General features: G+C 46.6%; 1 protein-coding gene across 8 annotated transcripts in view; it reads left to right on the plus strand.

Moving 5' to 3' along the window:
- LOC138267723 (beta-galactoside alpha-2,6-sialyltransferase 1-like) overlaps window positions 1–14,364 on the plus strand; it is a 206,286-nt gene that overhangs the window by 151,336 nt on the left and 40,586 nt on the right. For all 8 annotated transcript variants that reach the window (XM_069216893.1, XM_069216892.1, XM_069216888.1 and 5 more), the window contains one exon: window positions 11,860–11,961. In XM_069216893.1, coding sequence (XP_069072994.1) covers window positions 11,860–11,961 — 102 coding nt within the window. The remainder of the gene's footprint in view (window positions 1–11,859; window positions 11,962–14,364) is intronic.

Raw genomic sequence — 14,364 nt, forward strand, 5'->3', positions numbered from 1 at the left:
GTTCAGGCAACCGATGCCCTCGAACAGAGTCTTGAATTCTTGCGTGAGGTTGCTGAGTGCTTGCACATGAATGCTAAAGGCGAAATGTACCAGGTCAAGATCTTGGGCTGTTTGGCAACCTAGTACGAATCCTGCACCATCCTTGGAGACATAGATTTTTGTGGCTTTTCCGGTGTCTTCATGGGAGATTTCTGTGGTGAACGCTCCTGCTGTCTCTAGAGGGCGGCTGTTTCCGAAGGCAAACACCTGTACGTTAGTGGGTCGTAGTGGCGGCAGTGGTTTGGGTAGATTGCTGTATATGTCCATGGCCATCAGATTTATGGAGGTCCCAGTGTCTACCAGTGCTGATATGGGGGATCCTTGGATCATGACTTGGCATGTGGGTAGGTGTCGGGTCCCAACAGCGTGTATTATGTGGACTGCGTGTGTGTCATTGTCCATATCACTATCTGAGTCTGGGTCCAGCATGGTTTCGACCATTTTGATGGCCTTCTTCGTGTTGATGGTTGTCGGTTTTGGTGTTCATCTGCAGACTTTCGCGAAATGGTTGGCTTTTCCACATGCGCTGCACGTTTTGTCCCACGCCGGGCAGGTGGTTGGGTGTGGTGCTGCGCCGCCGCACCACTTGCATGGCCTGCCTTTTTGCCTCCCCTTGTAGTTGCCTCCTTTCTGTCGCGACGTGTTGGTTGTCACCGCATTGGCTGCCTCTGTTTTCATCTGGGTTGCGGGTGCTTGTTCCATGTGCGCCGCTCGAGCCCGTGACAGTTCCTGAGATCGTCCTAGTGTGAGGATGTCTTTCATGGGCATGTTTGGTTTCTGCAGGACGTGTTCTCGAAGTTTTGATGACGAGCATCCCTGAATGAATTGTGCCCTAATTTCATCCTCTTCGTCTGGCAGTGTGCAGGTGCTGGCTAGTTCCTTTAGACTGGCATAGAAAACATCAACGGATTCGTCGGTTATTTACCGGGCCTGGCGCAGGAGGAACCTCTCATAGTCCGGGTTTGCATAGGGCTCGAAATGTGCTGTGATTGCCCCTTTTAGAGTTTTGTAGGTCCGTGGCCTCGCTTCTGTGACCGACTTGAATATTTTGTGGATGTCTGCTCCCCCAATGTGGAGAAGAAGGGGTCTCCGCCTTTCTGGTTGGACATCCAGCGCTTCAAAATATGTTTCGAGGTGCTCTACCCAGACTTTCCACCTCGCTGCCTGGGTGGGGGGTGCGCCTGTGAAGTGAAAGGTTCCAGTGGTAGTATGCCAGCCATCATGAAGTTGACCCGGTATGGGTGACGAAGTGAGGGTGGGCCTGGTATTTATAGTGGTGTTTCAGTTTATGCGGCCTGGGATACTATCTTTGATATTTTTTTTGGAGTCCTTTCTCCTCTCTTTTCCTTTGAGTCTGTTCTCTTTTTTTTTTATGAAAGAGAGAGAATGAAAAAAAGAAAAACCTCTAAATGGCTTATTTTTTTTTCTTGGGAGGCAGCACGTGTGTTCTGTTGCCTTATATATTGCTTTTCTTTGTTTGCGCAGGAGCGTGGGGTGCTCCTCAGATTCTGCAGCTTTCAGTTTTTTTTTTTTTCCTGAGTAAATGATATGCAGAGCTGCGCAGCGGAGCTCGCGTATAATCGGCACCAGGTTGTGTCAGGGGATTCCCTCACCTGACACGTGCTGTCCGGGCCCCGGGGATCCTTCTGAGCGCGACCGCCGCCTGGTTCCGCGGCGTTGCTGGAGCCGCGCTGGAGCGCCGAGGTCGAAGCTGGAGGCGGGTGCAGGTGCGCGCAGAGCCCTGCCCGGCGTGACCTCTGGGTTGGGTCTTCGGCTGCAGGGACGCGGCTGGAGACGACGTCGGACGGTTGCTCCTGAGGCCACGCTGAGATGCAGTCGACGGTCCCGGGCCCCGGAAATGGCTGGCTGGTGTCGCAGGTCTCGGCCTGATGCACAGTGTATTGATGGGTGGCGTCGCTACCTTGTATGGTAGCTCCACCTTCGTCACCAAATGTAAAGTCGCGCGGTGGGCAAGCGCGGCCTTGAATAACGACGTGGAGTCAGGGTGGGTTGTACAGCTCCTTTATTTAAACTCCGCTCGTAACTCCTGATTTCCCGCCTCCTCCTGTCTTTTATATCCTCCCTCCTGTCGTCACGGTGCAATCCATCTTGCACCTCCCGCGAGGGGGTATTTCCCTCTTCCCCACTTCCGTGTCTCTCCTGGTGGTGTTGGCGGGTTCCGGTGTCAACACTACATCCCCTGGCATTGCCCTGTGCAGATCCCTCCGAAATCAGGTCGCAAAGAGGGTAACAAATGGTTTTAACGCGCTGTGAAACCACAACTGCACTGTATTCCCAATTTCTACTTTGCAAACTTGCGAGACTCCGAATGATCTTTTAATAGCTGGCTTTAAGGCCAGTATGGCGGTATGGTTCTATAATGCCATTTATGTTCCTGGTAAAATAATACATAATGAGGAGCCGTTTGTGCGATGTCATCATTAACCACAATTGCATTATTGGCCCGTTAGACATGTTATATGTTATGTACTTTTGACATCAAATGTAAAGAATAAAAAATGAGTTTTCCCTTGGTTGGACTCTGTACTTTACATGAATGTTTGAAATACTGTGAATTACGAGAAAATATTCACGTTTAATCTTATTTCTGTGGATTACGGGGTTTGAAACTGCTGTTCTTTGTGCAAATTGAATACCAAAAGATGCTTTCTGAGAAGTGCTTTAAGTATGGTGCTTTTGCAATATGAACTCCTCTAGAGCGGTCCTATACAGAGATGGCGGCCATTGGCTGTAAGTGTGGTGGTATCCAGAGGAGGCTTAAAGCTTGTTCTGTATTTTTATTGGAGGATTGTGTTGCGTTTTAGTGTTTTGGACCATACCCCCTGCTACCTGAATTAACATTCAGTCGTTGTAAGAAATTACCTTTATTTTGTCTTGTCTCGTGTTTAAAATGATAAGTGCAGGCAGCTAATTCACATTTTGTTCTCTTTGTCTATTTGATTTACATCATTATTAATGTTAAATAGTTAGAAAACTGGTTAATGGATTATCAGAATCAAATCAAAGGGCACTGAAGGAAGAAGGCATACCGAATGTGGCAAGGAAATCTGCTAAACTTTTTTCAGCAGTTTTCAGGAGAAGCCCACCAGATAGCACACACTGCCTGGTGAGAAAGGCATATTGCTAGTTCAGCAGATCTTATAGTGGGCTTAAAGACAACACATTGTTTCCCCTTGGTTGGCATGATCACTCACATTTGCTTGCTTGTTATTCAGCGACTTGCCTTGTGCATCATGTTTTGTCTCTCTCCTGGAGCATAACTTTGCTTGTGTCCTTATTTAGAGGTCACCACCAAGTTTGTTACTGAAAAAACAGAAAACTGATGCGCCCTCTACCCTGGAAGTTTTTGTGCCAGGATATGGGGTCAGTATTCTCTTTTTCTACCCGGTACTGCCACAATTTTCCAGGTGGTGACTGACAATGATAAAATATACCAGACTATCCACTCTCAATAGGGTGAATGGTCTGATGCCCATCCTCTGAAAGCCCTACTCCATCAACTAATCGGAGCAAGCTTTCCGAGGCAGAGCCAGAGGGGCATCACTGTCAAAAAGATGATGGTCTGCCTGACTCAAACCAAGCCATTCCCACGCAGACTAGGAGCCTGCGCAGGCTCTCTCCAGCAACCATGTTGCTGGGCTGGAGAGAGCCTACAGCGCATGTGTGTTTTTTGCCGGACCGAGACAGCCAGCCAAACACACATGTGCTCTGGGGGGATTGCACAGAGCACTCCCCTCGGCTCGTCACCCCCAATGCCCCACCCCTTTTACACAGAAAGGATAGTAAACATAGTTTATTAGCCTTTCCATGTAAAAGGTTTTGCAGTGGTTGCTGCTGGTGGGGGGCAACGCTCCTCCACCCATACGGAGGAGCAGCGCCTGGTGGTGGGGAGAAGCACCAGGCAACAGACAACAACACAGAGAGATCAACACGCAGTAGAAACAGCTATGCCAGCCAAGCAGAGGGACATAGAGAGGCAATGCTCCATGGGAGGGACAAACACAAGACTGACAAGCTGGGACACCAATAAGAAGCAGCCAAGTGAGAGTGATGGGGATAGCCAACACATGGTAAGCAGTGGGTGAGCTCTAAGATGCTCTTTGTTGTTGGTAAACCACAATATGCCTCACATTTGACCACGCATGTGCTATTTGACGCTCGACCTTAAAAGGACTATTTACGTTCTGGAATGCCTACATGGGCTGCAATATGTAGGTTTTGGGGTATGAAAGCTCAAACAAACAGTTCTTGTCAACGAGAGAGCTATATGGAATGGTACGACAACAGTGGTATGCCCGAAATACTACGCTGCATAAATGTTGTATTCAAAATATAGTGTAAAAAGACAGAAAGTCCTATTGGGTGCAAATTTTCTATAATTAACTCCAACAGGACGCTATTTCTGTTCACATTACATATGTTAGATGATATTCTGAAAACTATATTCTTGTACTATACTGGTAAAACAAATTAAATGACTCAACATGTCAATAATCTATACTGTAGTAGAAGTATTTTTTTAATTCTGTGATATTCATTGTCTTTTAAGAAACATAAAAAATTAAATCTCTTAGGACTTTAAGGTAATATAAGATAACATTTGATGTAAATAAATTACCTATTCCCACGTGGTATGAATATAACAGAGAAATTAACAGCTTTCTTACACTATTGCATAAAGTAAATTGCAAAATATTTTTAGATTAGGGAATTAATACTTTTAAGTTTTTAGAGGAAAAATGAAGAAAACCAAATTCCAGAATGCATAAATATGTGAGAAATAATGCACAGCGAAACACCGAGCTTCAACAGTCTGAAGTGATTAGAACAGTGAAATGATAAAGATGACATTAGAAAGAACAAATGCACATCCAGACTTCCAGTCGCTCAGTACTGGGTTACTTAGTGTTGCTTAATGACGATGTATTAGGGTGTGTTCGCCCTATAAATGCTGCGTTTGCACGATGCTGAACAGTACTTAGCATTGCACGCGTGAGCGATCGGGGTGCGGTCTTAGTACTCGAGGCCAACCCCCAGCACGGGAGTGTCAGGCAGGCACCCGCCTGAGGTAAACCACAAAGGGGTCATTTTATGGAAATGACAGGCTCTGCGCGGAGATATCCCGATATGCCTCTTGCCCTTTCTTTGCACCTGCTTCGCGTGTCACAAGGATTGTGTGCAAAGCGAGGCCACACTAGCGTGCGTGTCTACAGTAGACCTGACCTTGCACGGAATCCTGGGAGCGTGGTTGCCCCATTGAGGCCCCTCTGCGAAGATTCTCAGAGCCTCGGTGTTACGCCATGCCAGCACATTTTACGCAACGCTAGCGACGCAGTGCCCGAGTCAACTTTCAGGGAAATACTTCCGTTTGCACATTTTAAGCTGTCTTGTTACTTGTCGAAAATCTGCAAACTAACAGACTAATATGGCCGGTCCGAGGAAGATTGAATACTGTGCTGACGTCACACGCAGGTACATGTTCGGGAGTATGAGGAGGCTAATAGGGTTCATTAATGGGATAGTCTTGAACTACAGGTACAAGTATGGTGTGGCGTGGCCACATACACGGAAAGGTGAAAACAATAGGTCATCGCCTATTAAATTAAGTTTTAGGAGAAAATGAGGCAACTCTTAGATGTGAGAACTACAGATTATAGTCAGGGCCACTGGAATTATGCAGCTGTAGAGGGCCAAATTATGCGGCAGGGTTGAGTATTATGCGTCAGTAAAAGGCACATTATGTGGCATAATGCGGCACATTTTGCAAAAGTTTTACTTAATTATTTCATCATTTTAAAAATTGCCAGCACTGCCTGGGCATTGGTACACCGCAATAGTACCAGTTTAACACCAGTTAAGCAGAAACGTGACAAGTTCAGCTTTGCAAAGGGCCTTCCGCTGCGCGGCAGCACGCGTTGCTGCATTTTTAGTAATTTTTCAACCGTTTAAACCAGAAACAACATTTTTTTCGTTAAAATCTGCAGATTATGCGGTAGATGAGGGATTATGTGGCAAATGCAGCATACCTATAATTATACGAAAGTCGTTGCGGCTTCACAATCGCATATATCCGGTGGCCCTGATTATAGTTCATTAGTAAATACATGCCCATGGAATCAGAAATTCCATCAACTACATGACGTCATACGGAATGACAGTAAAGACCACCTTTTGGAGAGCAGATAGTAGCACTCTAGACACGAAGGTGAACCATGCTGGAGGGAATGACTACTAGCAGAACATTTCCTTTTTAATGATATGAAGACCATACAGAAGATCTAAAAATTCTGCTTTGTGCAGGTGAATGAATGAATGACATAAAACACAAGCTGCTCCCCTAGTAAAACGGAGCGTCCTGGAGCTGGAAATACAACAGTGAGCAGAACATTATTAAGAGTGTTGAAACAACCAAGTTTTCAGACTTTTTTCCTGAAAGACAGGTCGTAGGTGCGAGCCTAAGAGAGAGGGGAAGAGAATTCCAGCGCTCAGCGCTACTGTAGTGCGAGGCGCGCCACTGACGCAACTCTTCCCAGTTCTAGGCACTTGAAAGAGGACGAGTGAGGCAGGCCGAGTGCAGGCCCGTACCAGAGCACCTTCCTTCTGAGACAGGGTAGACACTTTCGCCCACCAGGCATAGTACTTTCTTTAAGCACCTCTGCAGGACCGGCTGCTAGCCTCAGCTGGGAAGGAGGTGCCCGACCCACATCCTCTGTGAGAGATGCAGCATCACTGCAGGGCGCGGAAGCATCTGCAGCCTCTCCAGAAGGAAAGCCGTAGACCCAGATAAACCCCAAGGAACTAGCGGAGTCGAGACGGATGGCGATCAGGTCCTGAACAGCTGTTTCATGTAAGATCCCTGAGGGAAAGGGAGGCCTTTGGGGTTAGACCATAAAAGACCAAGGCTTTGGAAGGCCAGGGCTGTACGCTGCGGGGTGAACGTGAGACTAGACTCAAACAACGCTCCCAGTTTTTTAGTGCAAGTAGGAGGGGTCAGGGGATGATGCAGGCCCCAGATCCTTCAGGGAACCCCCTTCTGTCCCAAAGGCTAATGAATATCTGTGAGATATGGGAGACTCAGGGGCTCTCTTCACATTCTGTGGGGTGGCCCCATTATTTTGCGATGCACCAGCAGCAGGAGTAGGTAAAGGTCCCATTTTGTTGGGCTTCCAGTTAGGGCACCAGTTAGGACATTTGGTTCCAAAAAGGAGAATCTTTGTCTTGGATCAGAGTTCTGTTTCGAAAACCTGTCATTCATCCACTCAGTTACCGCCCTCACACAGGTGGTGAAATGGCTCTGAGTTTCTTCCAAGTTGGCAGACATGGAGATGATAATCTGAGTATCTTCAGCATATGATACTACAGAATCCATAACATCTAATCAAAGCAACAAGGAGAGCTATATACATGTGAAACCGAGCGGGACTGAAGGATAATCCCTGAGGAACACCTCAAGGGAAATTAAATTTACCCCAGTTAAAGACAGGGGGGCAAGAAAAGACAATTGGATCACTCACAAAAGATTAATACATCCCAACATCAGACCAGGGACCCCAAAATCTATAATTCACTTAATGAGTACTGAGTGTGAGACCATGTCAAATGCCGCAGAGAGGTCAAGAAGAACCAGGGAGTCTGACCCACTGTGGTCCAAGATGATTTTGAAGTCCTCAACTACGGCTTAGAGCACGGTCTCAGTACTATGAAAAGAACAAACACCAGATTGCCTTCCAGGAATGCTGTTAGCTAAGAACTTACACATCTTCCTATTAAACTGGCCTGAAATGGCAATACATAATGAGATAGATCTAAAATTAAAGAGATTATTTGGGCCTATTGAGGTTTTCTTGGAAAGGGTAATTATGAAAGCATGCTTCCAAGTGATGGGAACTTCTGCCTCCCCGAAAGATGTATTGCAAATTTCCAGAAGTGAGATCGTTGGCTAGAGCTAGTATTTGTGGTAGTCAGTAGCTAGTAAAGTACTCAGCTGTACCTTTTCTGTGGGTACAAGGATCAGAAGGTGTTCCAGATATCCGGTAGGCAGAAAAGTACTCTGCTCTTCGGCAGGTATGGGATCAAATTCCCACAATCTTCCACTAAATTGAAAAGGACCAGACTCAGCAACACAAGTCATAACATTACTTTGCAGCTTGGCAACCTCAGCATCACTACTTTGATGATGGTTCCAGTGTCAACCAAGAGATGAAAGTTTGTGCCAGTGCTATCAAAGACCAGTACTAATCTTGTGATATAGTCATCTTTAGGTACACGACTATTGCCATTAGAGAATATCTTCATGACTTCGGAAGATCATGCAGGGGAGATGCTAATGGATCCTCTCTTATTCATTCTATGTCTTATATGGCATTGTAATGTTTGCAAAGAGTCAATCTGCTTTTTTTCTTGCAGGCTCCCTGGATTGCTCAAGGATATTGAAATAATCAGCAAAGTGTGGGTAAATGGTTTCTGCCAGATGCTTTGCAAATCCTTTAAAGGGCCAGACAGTCTCGGAAGAGGGGAAGACAGAATCCATAGCAGGTTCTGAGTCTTTGATGCTGCATAGATGCTCGCCAGGATCATCCACTGTGATCCACTGCTTGAGCCTGAACACACTGAGTGGGAGGCACACGTCATGGTCACAATGTCCTCCAGCTTTCTCGGTCTCTGAAGAATTTTTTCTTTGAAACTGCAAAGGGTGAAATGAATATACAGGCAGTGTGACTTCCAGAAACGGAAGTCTTTCTCAAAAGTGCATGGCAAGTTTGCTCAGCCTCGATCTGGCTTTCTGCTGCAATTTGGTCATTCCCAAATCATGAGAGAACAGGTGGTGAAGCTCACACCTGAAGGTCAAAGCAGAATTGTAGCTACAAAGAGTCTGATTCATCAACAAGTCTTGTTCCCTTTTCTTGATCAACTGGTGGAGTACATGCTTGGCAATTGTCACACTTGCCAGAATACCTCAGTTAAGGTAATGCTTCGTAATCTTTCTGGATGTCTCAGCTCCCTACTGGCTTGAGGTAAAAAATAGGTTGCTGTTGGATTCCTTTGCATGACCCCCTCAGACCAATATCTTCTGGTGATCATGTATGAGTATTCCAGGGTCCCAGAGGTTGTGTTGCTTCCCAGTACTGGTGTGGATGTTGTGATACCAGCTCTGAATCACACATTGTCAACAAACAATACTCAAGAGGGTATGAAATCAGAAAACTGTCTTCCCTTCAGTTGGAAAACTTTATGTGCTTTTGCTAAGTTCATGGCCTTCTTGCATGGTAAAGTAATCTCAAGCAATGGTTTGGTTGAGTGTTTCATGGCCACATGGAAGTATTGGTAAACCTACTTGGAATCCCAGATCTAGTGTGTTATGCCATACTCAAGGAGGCTTTTGGGACACGCCTCACAGTATTACTGGCACCAGCTGAACTGCTGTTCGGGAGAAACGCAAGGGCATGGATTCTACAATCCTTGTCATCAACTCTTTGAAGCTCCTCAAAAGGGCAACCAAAGTATTTGCTCAGAAATCATACAGGACTTTGCTGATAAAAGAAGAAGAGCAAGTTCATTTCATCTCTGTCAGGGTAACATGACTCTGAAAGATCTTATAAGGGTGATTCATTTGTAAAAGAATAAGCACTGGTGCCCAAAGTTTAACACAGAAACAGTAGCCGACGCTGTTGGATGCCGCAGTGCCGAACACCAGTGCTGCACAGTCTTGAATCCACCTCACACATCTTTCATCTATCACCAAACTCTCCCTGCCCACTTCTCTCTCTTTTAGATTCTTTTTCATGGCTACTTTCTTTCTTTGCAACTGTTTTGCGTCTTTTTCTTCCCCCTCCTTTCCCAATTTTGTGGCTTTTTTCCCTCTTGCACTGGGTCAAAAAATGACGAGGAAAAATGAGTGCCATTTCCCAAATATGAGTACCGGTAGGCCACACCTGCAACCAGGGGCTCCTAATAAGCACTGGCAATCCCCTATTTGATCACCATCCACATCTCATTACTTATGTCTGGCTGCTCACCATGGGGAAAAATGGCAACACCATGACTTAGAACTCGCTGTACTTCTGCAGTCTGAATGGTGAGACCTGCGCAATGCCATCTGATGATGAGGACGCACACCGTTAGGATGTGCAATGGACAATGACCTCCTGACTAATGATGTCCCTGATTTCCCTTCACCTGACTCTCCAGCCTCTCCAGCTTATTTTTCAATGTGTCTCTTCCTCTTCTGTCACTGCCCTTTTAATCCCCAGTATTCACACAGCCACATCTATCCCACGGAAAGACTTATTGTAGTCATGGATGATACAAGTTGCTTTTCAAGTTAGTGGTGGCTTCTAATGTGCAGCAGTGGTGGGGCGGGCACACACATGCACACTCTTCTACACACACGCGTGCACATTCATCGACATGCACACTCACATCGAGTCACAAGCGTACGCATACACCCACCATTCACAAGCACATACACCCACCCATTTACAGCACACATGTGCATATACAGATACATTCATAAATACACACATGCCTTCAACATTCATTAAATACTCACCTGCCGCGGGTGACATCAGGTGGTGGGAGGGAGAAGCAGAAGCCTTTGTTGTTTCCTGGAGGCTTCAGGTGAGTAAGGAATGGAAGGAAGATCCCGCTGCCTCTGTTGATTGGCTGACATTGTCATGGGCCAGGAGGACCTTCCTTATCTCCTCGCAGAGTGTGATGGGGTCAGTGAGAGCTGCTGACCCCACTACATTCTGTGACGACTGTCACTGATGGACCGTCGACCCTGGACACTTCAAGACTTAATACTGAAGAGACCGGATCCGAGTCTATCAGTGATGCTCCCCCTTGTTTTGCGGGGGAGGCTCACTGAAGCCTTTGTTGGGCTGAGGAGGTCAGGCCCTCTGAGCTATGAGATTGTTAGCCTGGCAAATTTCAGCTCAGGCAACCGGGCGCTCACTCATTTAGCCCCATGTACAGAGCCTGGCTGCCTGACCAGAACATGAAGAGTGTCTGTCAGACTGACCTTTGCTCAGCCTGACAGACACTCTTTGTGCATTGAAAGAACGTGGAGGGGCAGGGCCCCTCCGCCCTTAACAACAAGCCGTGGCCGATTCAAGTCAAGGCAAGATGTATCATCATCACACAATGCTCTTTCTGTGCTCAGCTGTGGCACCAGTTCTGCTGGAGAGGCAAAGCCTCATTTTTCATGGGATCCAAGTGACAGAGCCTTGAAGAGAAGCAGGTGTCACCCTCGCCTGCTCGTACAAGATCCTGCTAAATTGATCTGAACAACAATTACTAGACTCCTAAAATATATGCAGTAAAGTTCTGTTCTGTTCCACTTCACCTGCACTTGATTTCCATGTTAGTATTTTGTTGGTTTCTACAAAGACAAGAGCCTTGTAAATATACTGTTTCTAGTGAAATTGGCTAAAGATAGGAGTTTCCGGGGCTCAGAATAGCACTAATAGAGAGAATAGGAGAATGACAGAATACTAATTCCCAGTATGGGACGGTAATTTAAATTAGTAGAAAGTATGAGCTTATGCATCGTGTGTTGTCTGTGTCCATCTGCTGGGATTGTCTAGCACATTCAAGAGTGTATTTTCACACACATGCACCTACATAGAAATGTTCAGGTATGCAGACACACAGACAGATCCGTGTTTCAGACAATAGCCCACTCGCCCTGTAGTTGACCCATGCTGCTGTCCTATGAATATCTGCAGCTGCACACTCTAGTTGATTAGACTTCAAGTCCCATAAATATGGACCCTGATGTTCTGTGCAATTCATTGGCAGGTGATGGCGTCTGAGAACCACAAGTTCCTGGACAACCCTCTCTATACTTCTGGTATTCTGGTGGCCTGGGATCCTGCACCGTACTATGCGAACCTCAGCGAGGTGAGTGGCCTGTGCTAGCCTGCTGCTTGATACAAGTCCAGAACTGTGCTGCTTGCTCAGCGAGGTAAGTGACCTGCGCTAGCATGCAGATTGAAACAAGTCTAGTACTGTGTTGCTTGCTCACGAGATGAGTGGCCTGCGCTAGCCTGCTGCTTGAAACAAGTCTAGAACTGTGCTGCTTGCTCAGCGAGGTGAGTGGCCTGCGCTAACCTGCTGCTTGAACAAGTCTAGAACTGTGCTGCTTGCTCAGCGAGGTGAGTGGCCTGCACTAGCGTGCAGAGTGAAACAAGTCTAATACTGTGTTGCTTGCTCAGCGAGGTGAGTGGCCTGCGCTAACCTGCTGCTTGAAACAAATCTAGAACTGTGTTTCTTGCTCAGCGAGGTGAGTGGCCTGCGCTAACCTGCTGCTTGAAACAAGTCTAGAACTGTGTTTCTTGCTCAGTGAGGTGAGTGACCTGCGCTAACCTGCTGCTTGAACAAGTCTAGAACTGTGTTTCTTGCTCAGCGAGGTGAGTGGCCTGCGCTAACCTGCTGCTTGAAACAAGTCTAGAACTTTCTTGCTGCAAACAAATGCTGTGTGCCACTCTTTACTTTTGTTTTCTTGTAGGTAGCTGGAATAACCAAATTGGGAAAAAACTAAACAAGATAGATAAAATGCTTGAATTAATCTCAGCATCTTGTAACTACTCTGGGCCACCTTTTAGACAATTGCATTGCTCACTTGTGCCACTAGAGACAAGGCCCAGCCATATGCAAAATAGTCTTAGCCCTACCACAAAATGGAAGTACTGCTTGAACTGCTGGGCCATGGCCCGTTAGAAAAGAAATGCAAGCAACCCTAGACAGGTTTCAGGATGGTCCGCAGTGAAGAGCAGTTTGAGTCCTATGGCACAGTGAACCATGGGGCTCATGTCTAGGCATACCAAATGAACTTAGAGCAAAGCTTAATTTGAGCCGGAGTTTTCCGGTGCTCAGGTCCGGCACTTAATTACCAACACCAGTACATGACAGTCTCCCACATGGTGCAGCTGCTTGCCTTATTTAAGGATGAGAACAACAACAGTTGTTTTTTCAATTCAATATACATTAAAAAATACTAATACCTGCCACCCAAACCATTCTTATAGATTTAAGGCCTGGAATAGCCGGAATTGTCACACTTCTAGAAGAGCAATGGCTAGTGTAGGAGGCTGGCCTGGCTTATTGTGGGTACCTTGTGGTACTTACACCTTGTGCCAGGTCCAGTTATCCCTTATTAGTAGATTAGTAGTGTTCTAGCAGCTTAGGCTGATAGAGGTAGCTATAGCAGAGCAGCTTAGGCTGAACTAGGAGACATGCAAAGCTCCTTCTATACCACTTATATCATATAGCAATATATCATAAGAAACACAATACTCAGAGTTACTAAAAATAAAGGGACTTTATTTTAGTGACTGTTAGAAATGGGGTCTTTGGTTGACAGTCAGGTTACCCCCTGTTCAAGCAAGGACCCTCACTCTAGTCAGGGTAAAAGAGAATCACCCTCAGCTAACCCCTGCTTACCCCCTTGGTAGCTTGGCAGAGCAGTAGGCTTAACTTCAGAGCGCTAGGTGTAAAGTATTTGTACCACCACACACAGTAGCTTAATGAAAACACTACAAAATGACACAACACAGGTTTAGAAAAATAGGAAATATTTATCTAAACAGAACAAGACCAAAACGACAAAAATCCAACATACACAAGTCAAGTTATGAATTTTTAGAGATTAAACTCAAAAATAGCGCTTAGAAACAAAAATGCTTCGATGAGATGTTAACAGAGCGTCGTGACAGAGTCGTTTCCAACAAGCCAACACCAGCGGCGCCGGACACGGAGTCGTGTAGACCCCCAAGTACAGTACCTTTGGTGAAGAGTGAAAACAAGCCGATGCGCGAAGTCGGGGATCGTGGCGTCTGTGCGCAACGTTGAATCCGTGCACTTTGAGCAGTGTCGGTCACGACGTGGTGCGGCGACTTCCACGGAGTCGCGGACTTCAGCGGAGCTGCTGCGGCGTCGGGCCTACGAAGAGCGTCGCGTTCCAGCGAAGGTCACGGCGTCAGGTGCAGGCGGCGTTACCGGATTCAGCAGTGGCGTCGGTCCAAAGTCATCCGAAGTCGATTTCCTTGGATTCCACCAGCTTTCCTTTCAAGGGCCCAGGGACTGGATAGGGCACAACTTGTCGGGGCAGGAGTCTCTCCCGAGACTCCAGGTGCTGGCAGAGAGAAGTCTTTGCTGTCCCTGAGACTTCAAACAACAGGAGGCAAGCTCTAACTCAAGCCCTTGGAGATTTCTTCACAAGATGGAAGGCACACAAAGTCCAGTCTTTGCCCTCTTACTCTGGCAGAAGCAGCACTGCAGTAAAGCTCCACAAAGCACAGTCAC

This window comes from Pleurodeles waltl, chromosome 12, assembly GCF_031143425.1.
Source record: "Pleurodeles waltl isolate 20211129_DDA chromosome 12, aPleWal1.hap1.20221129, whole genome shotgun sequence".
Taxonomy (NCBI): domain Eukaryota; kingdom Metazoa; phylum Chordata; class Amphibia; order Caudata; family Salamandridae; genus Pleurodeles; species Pleurodeles waltl.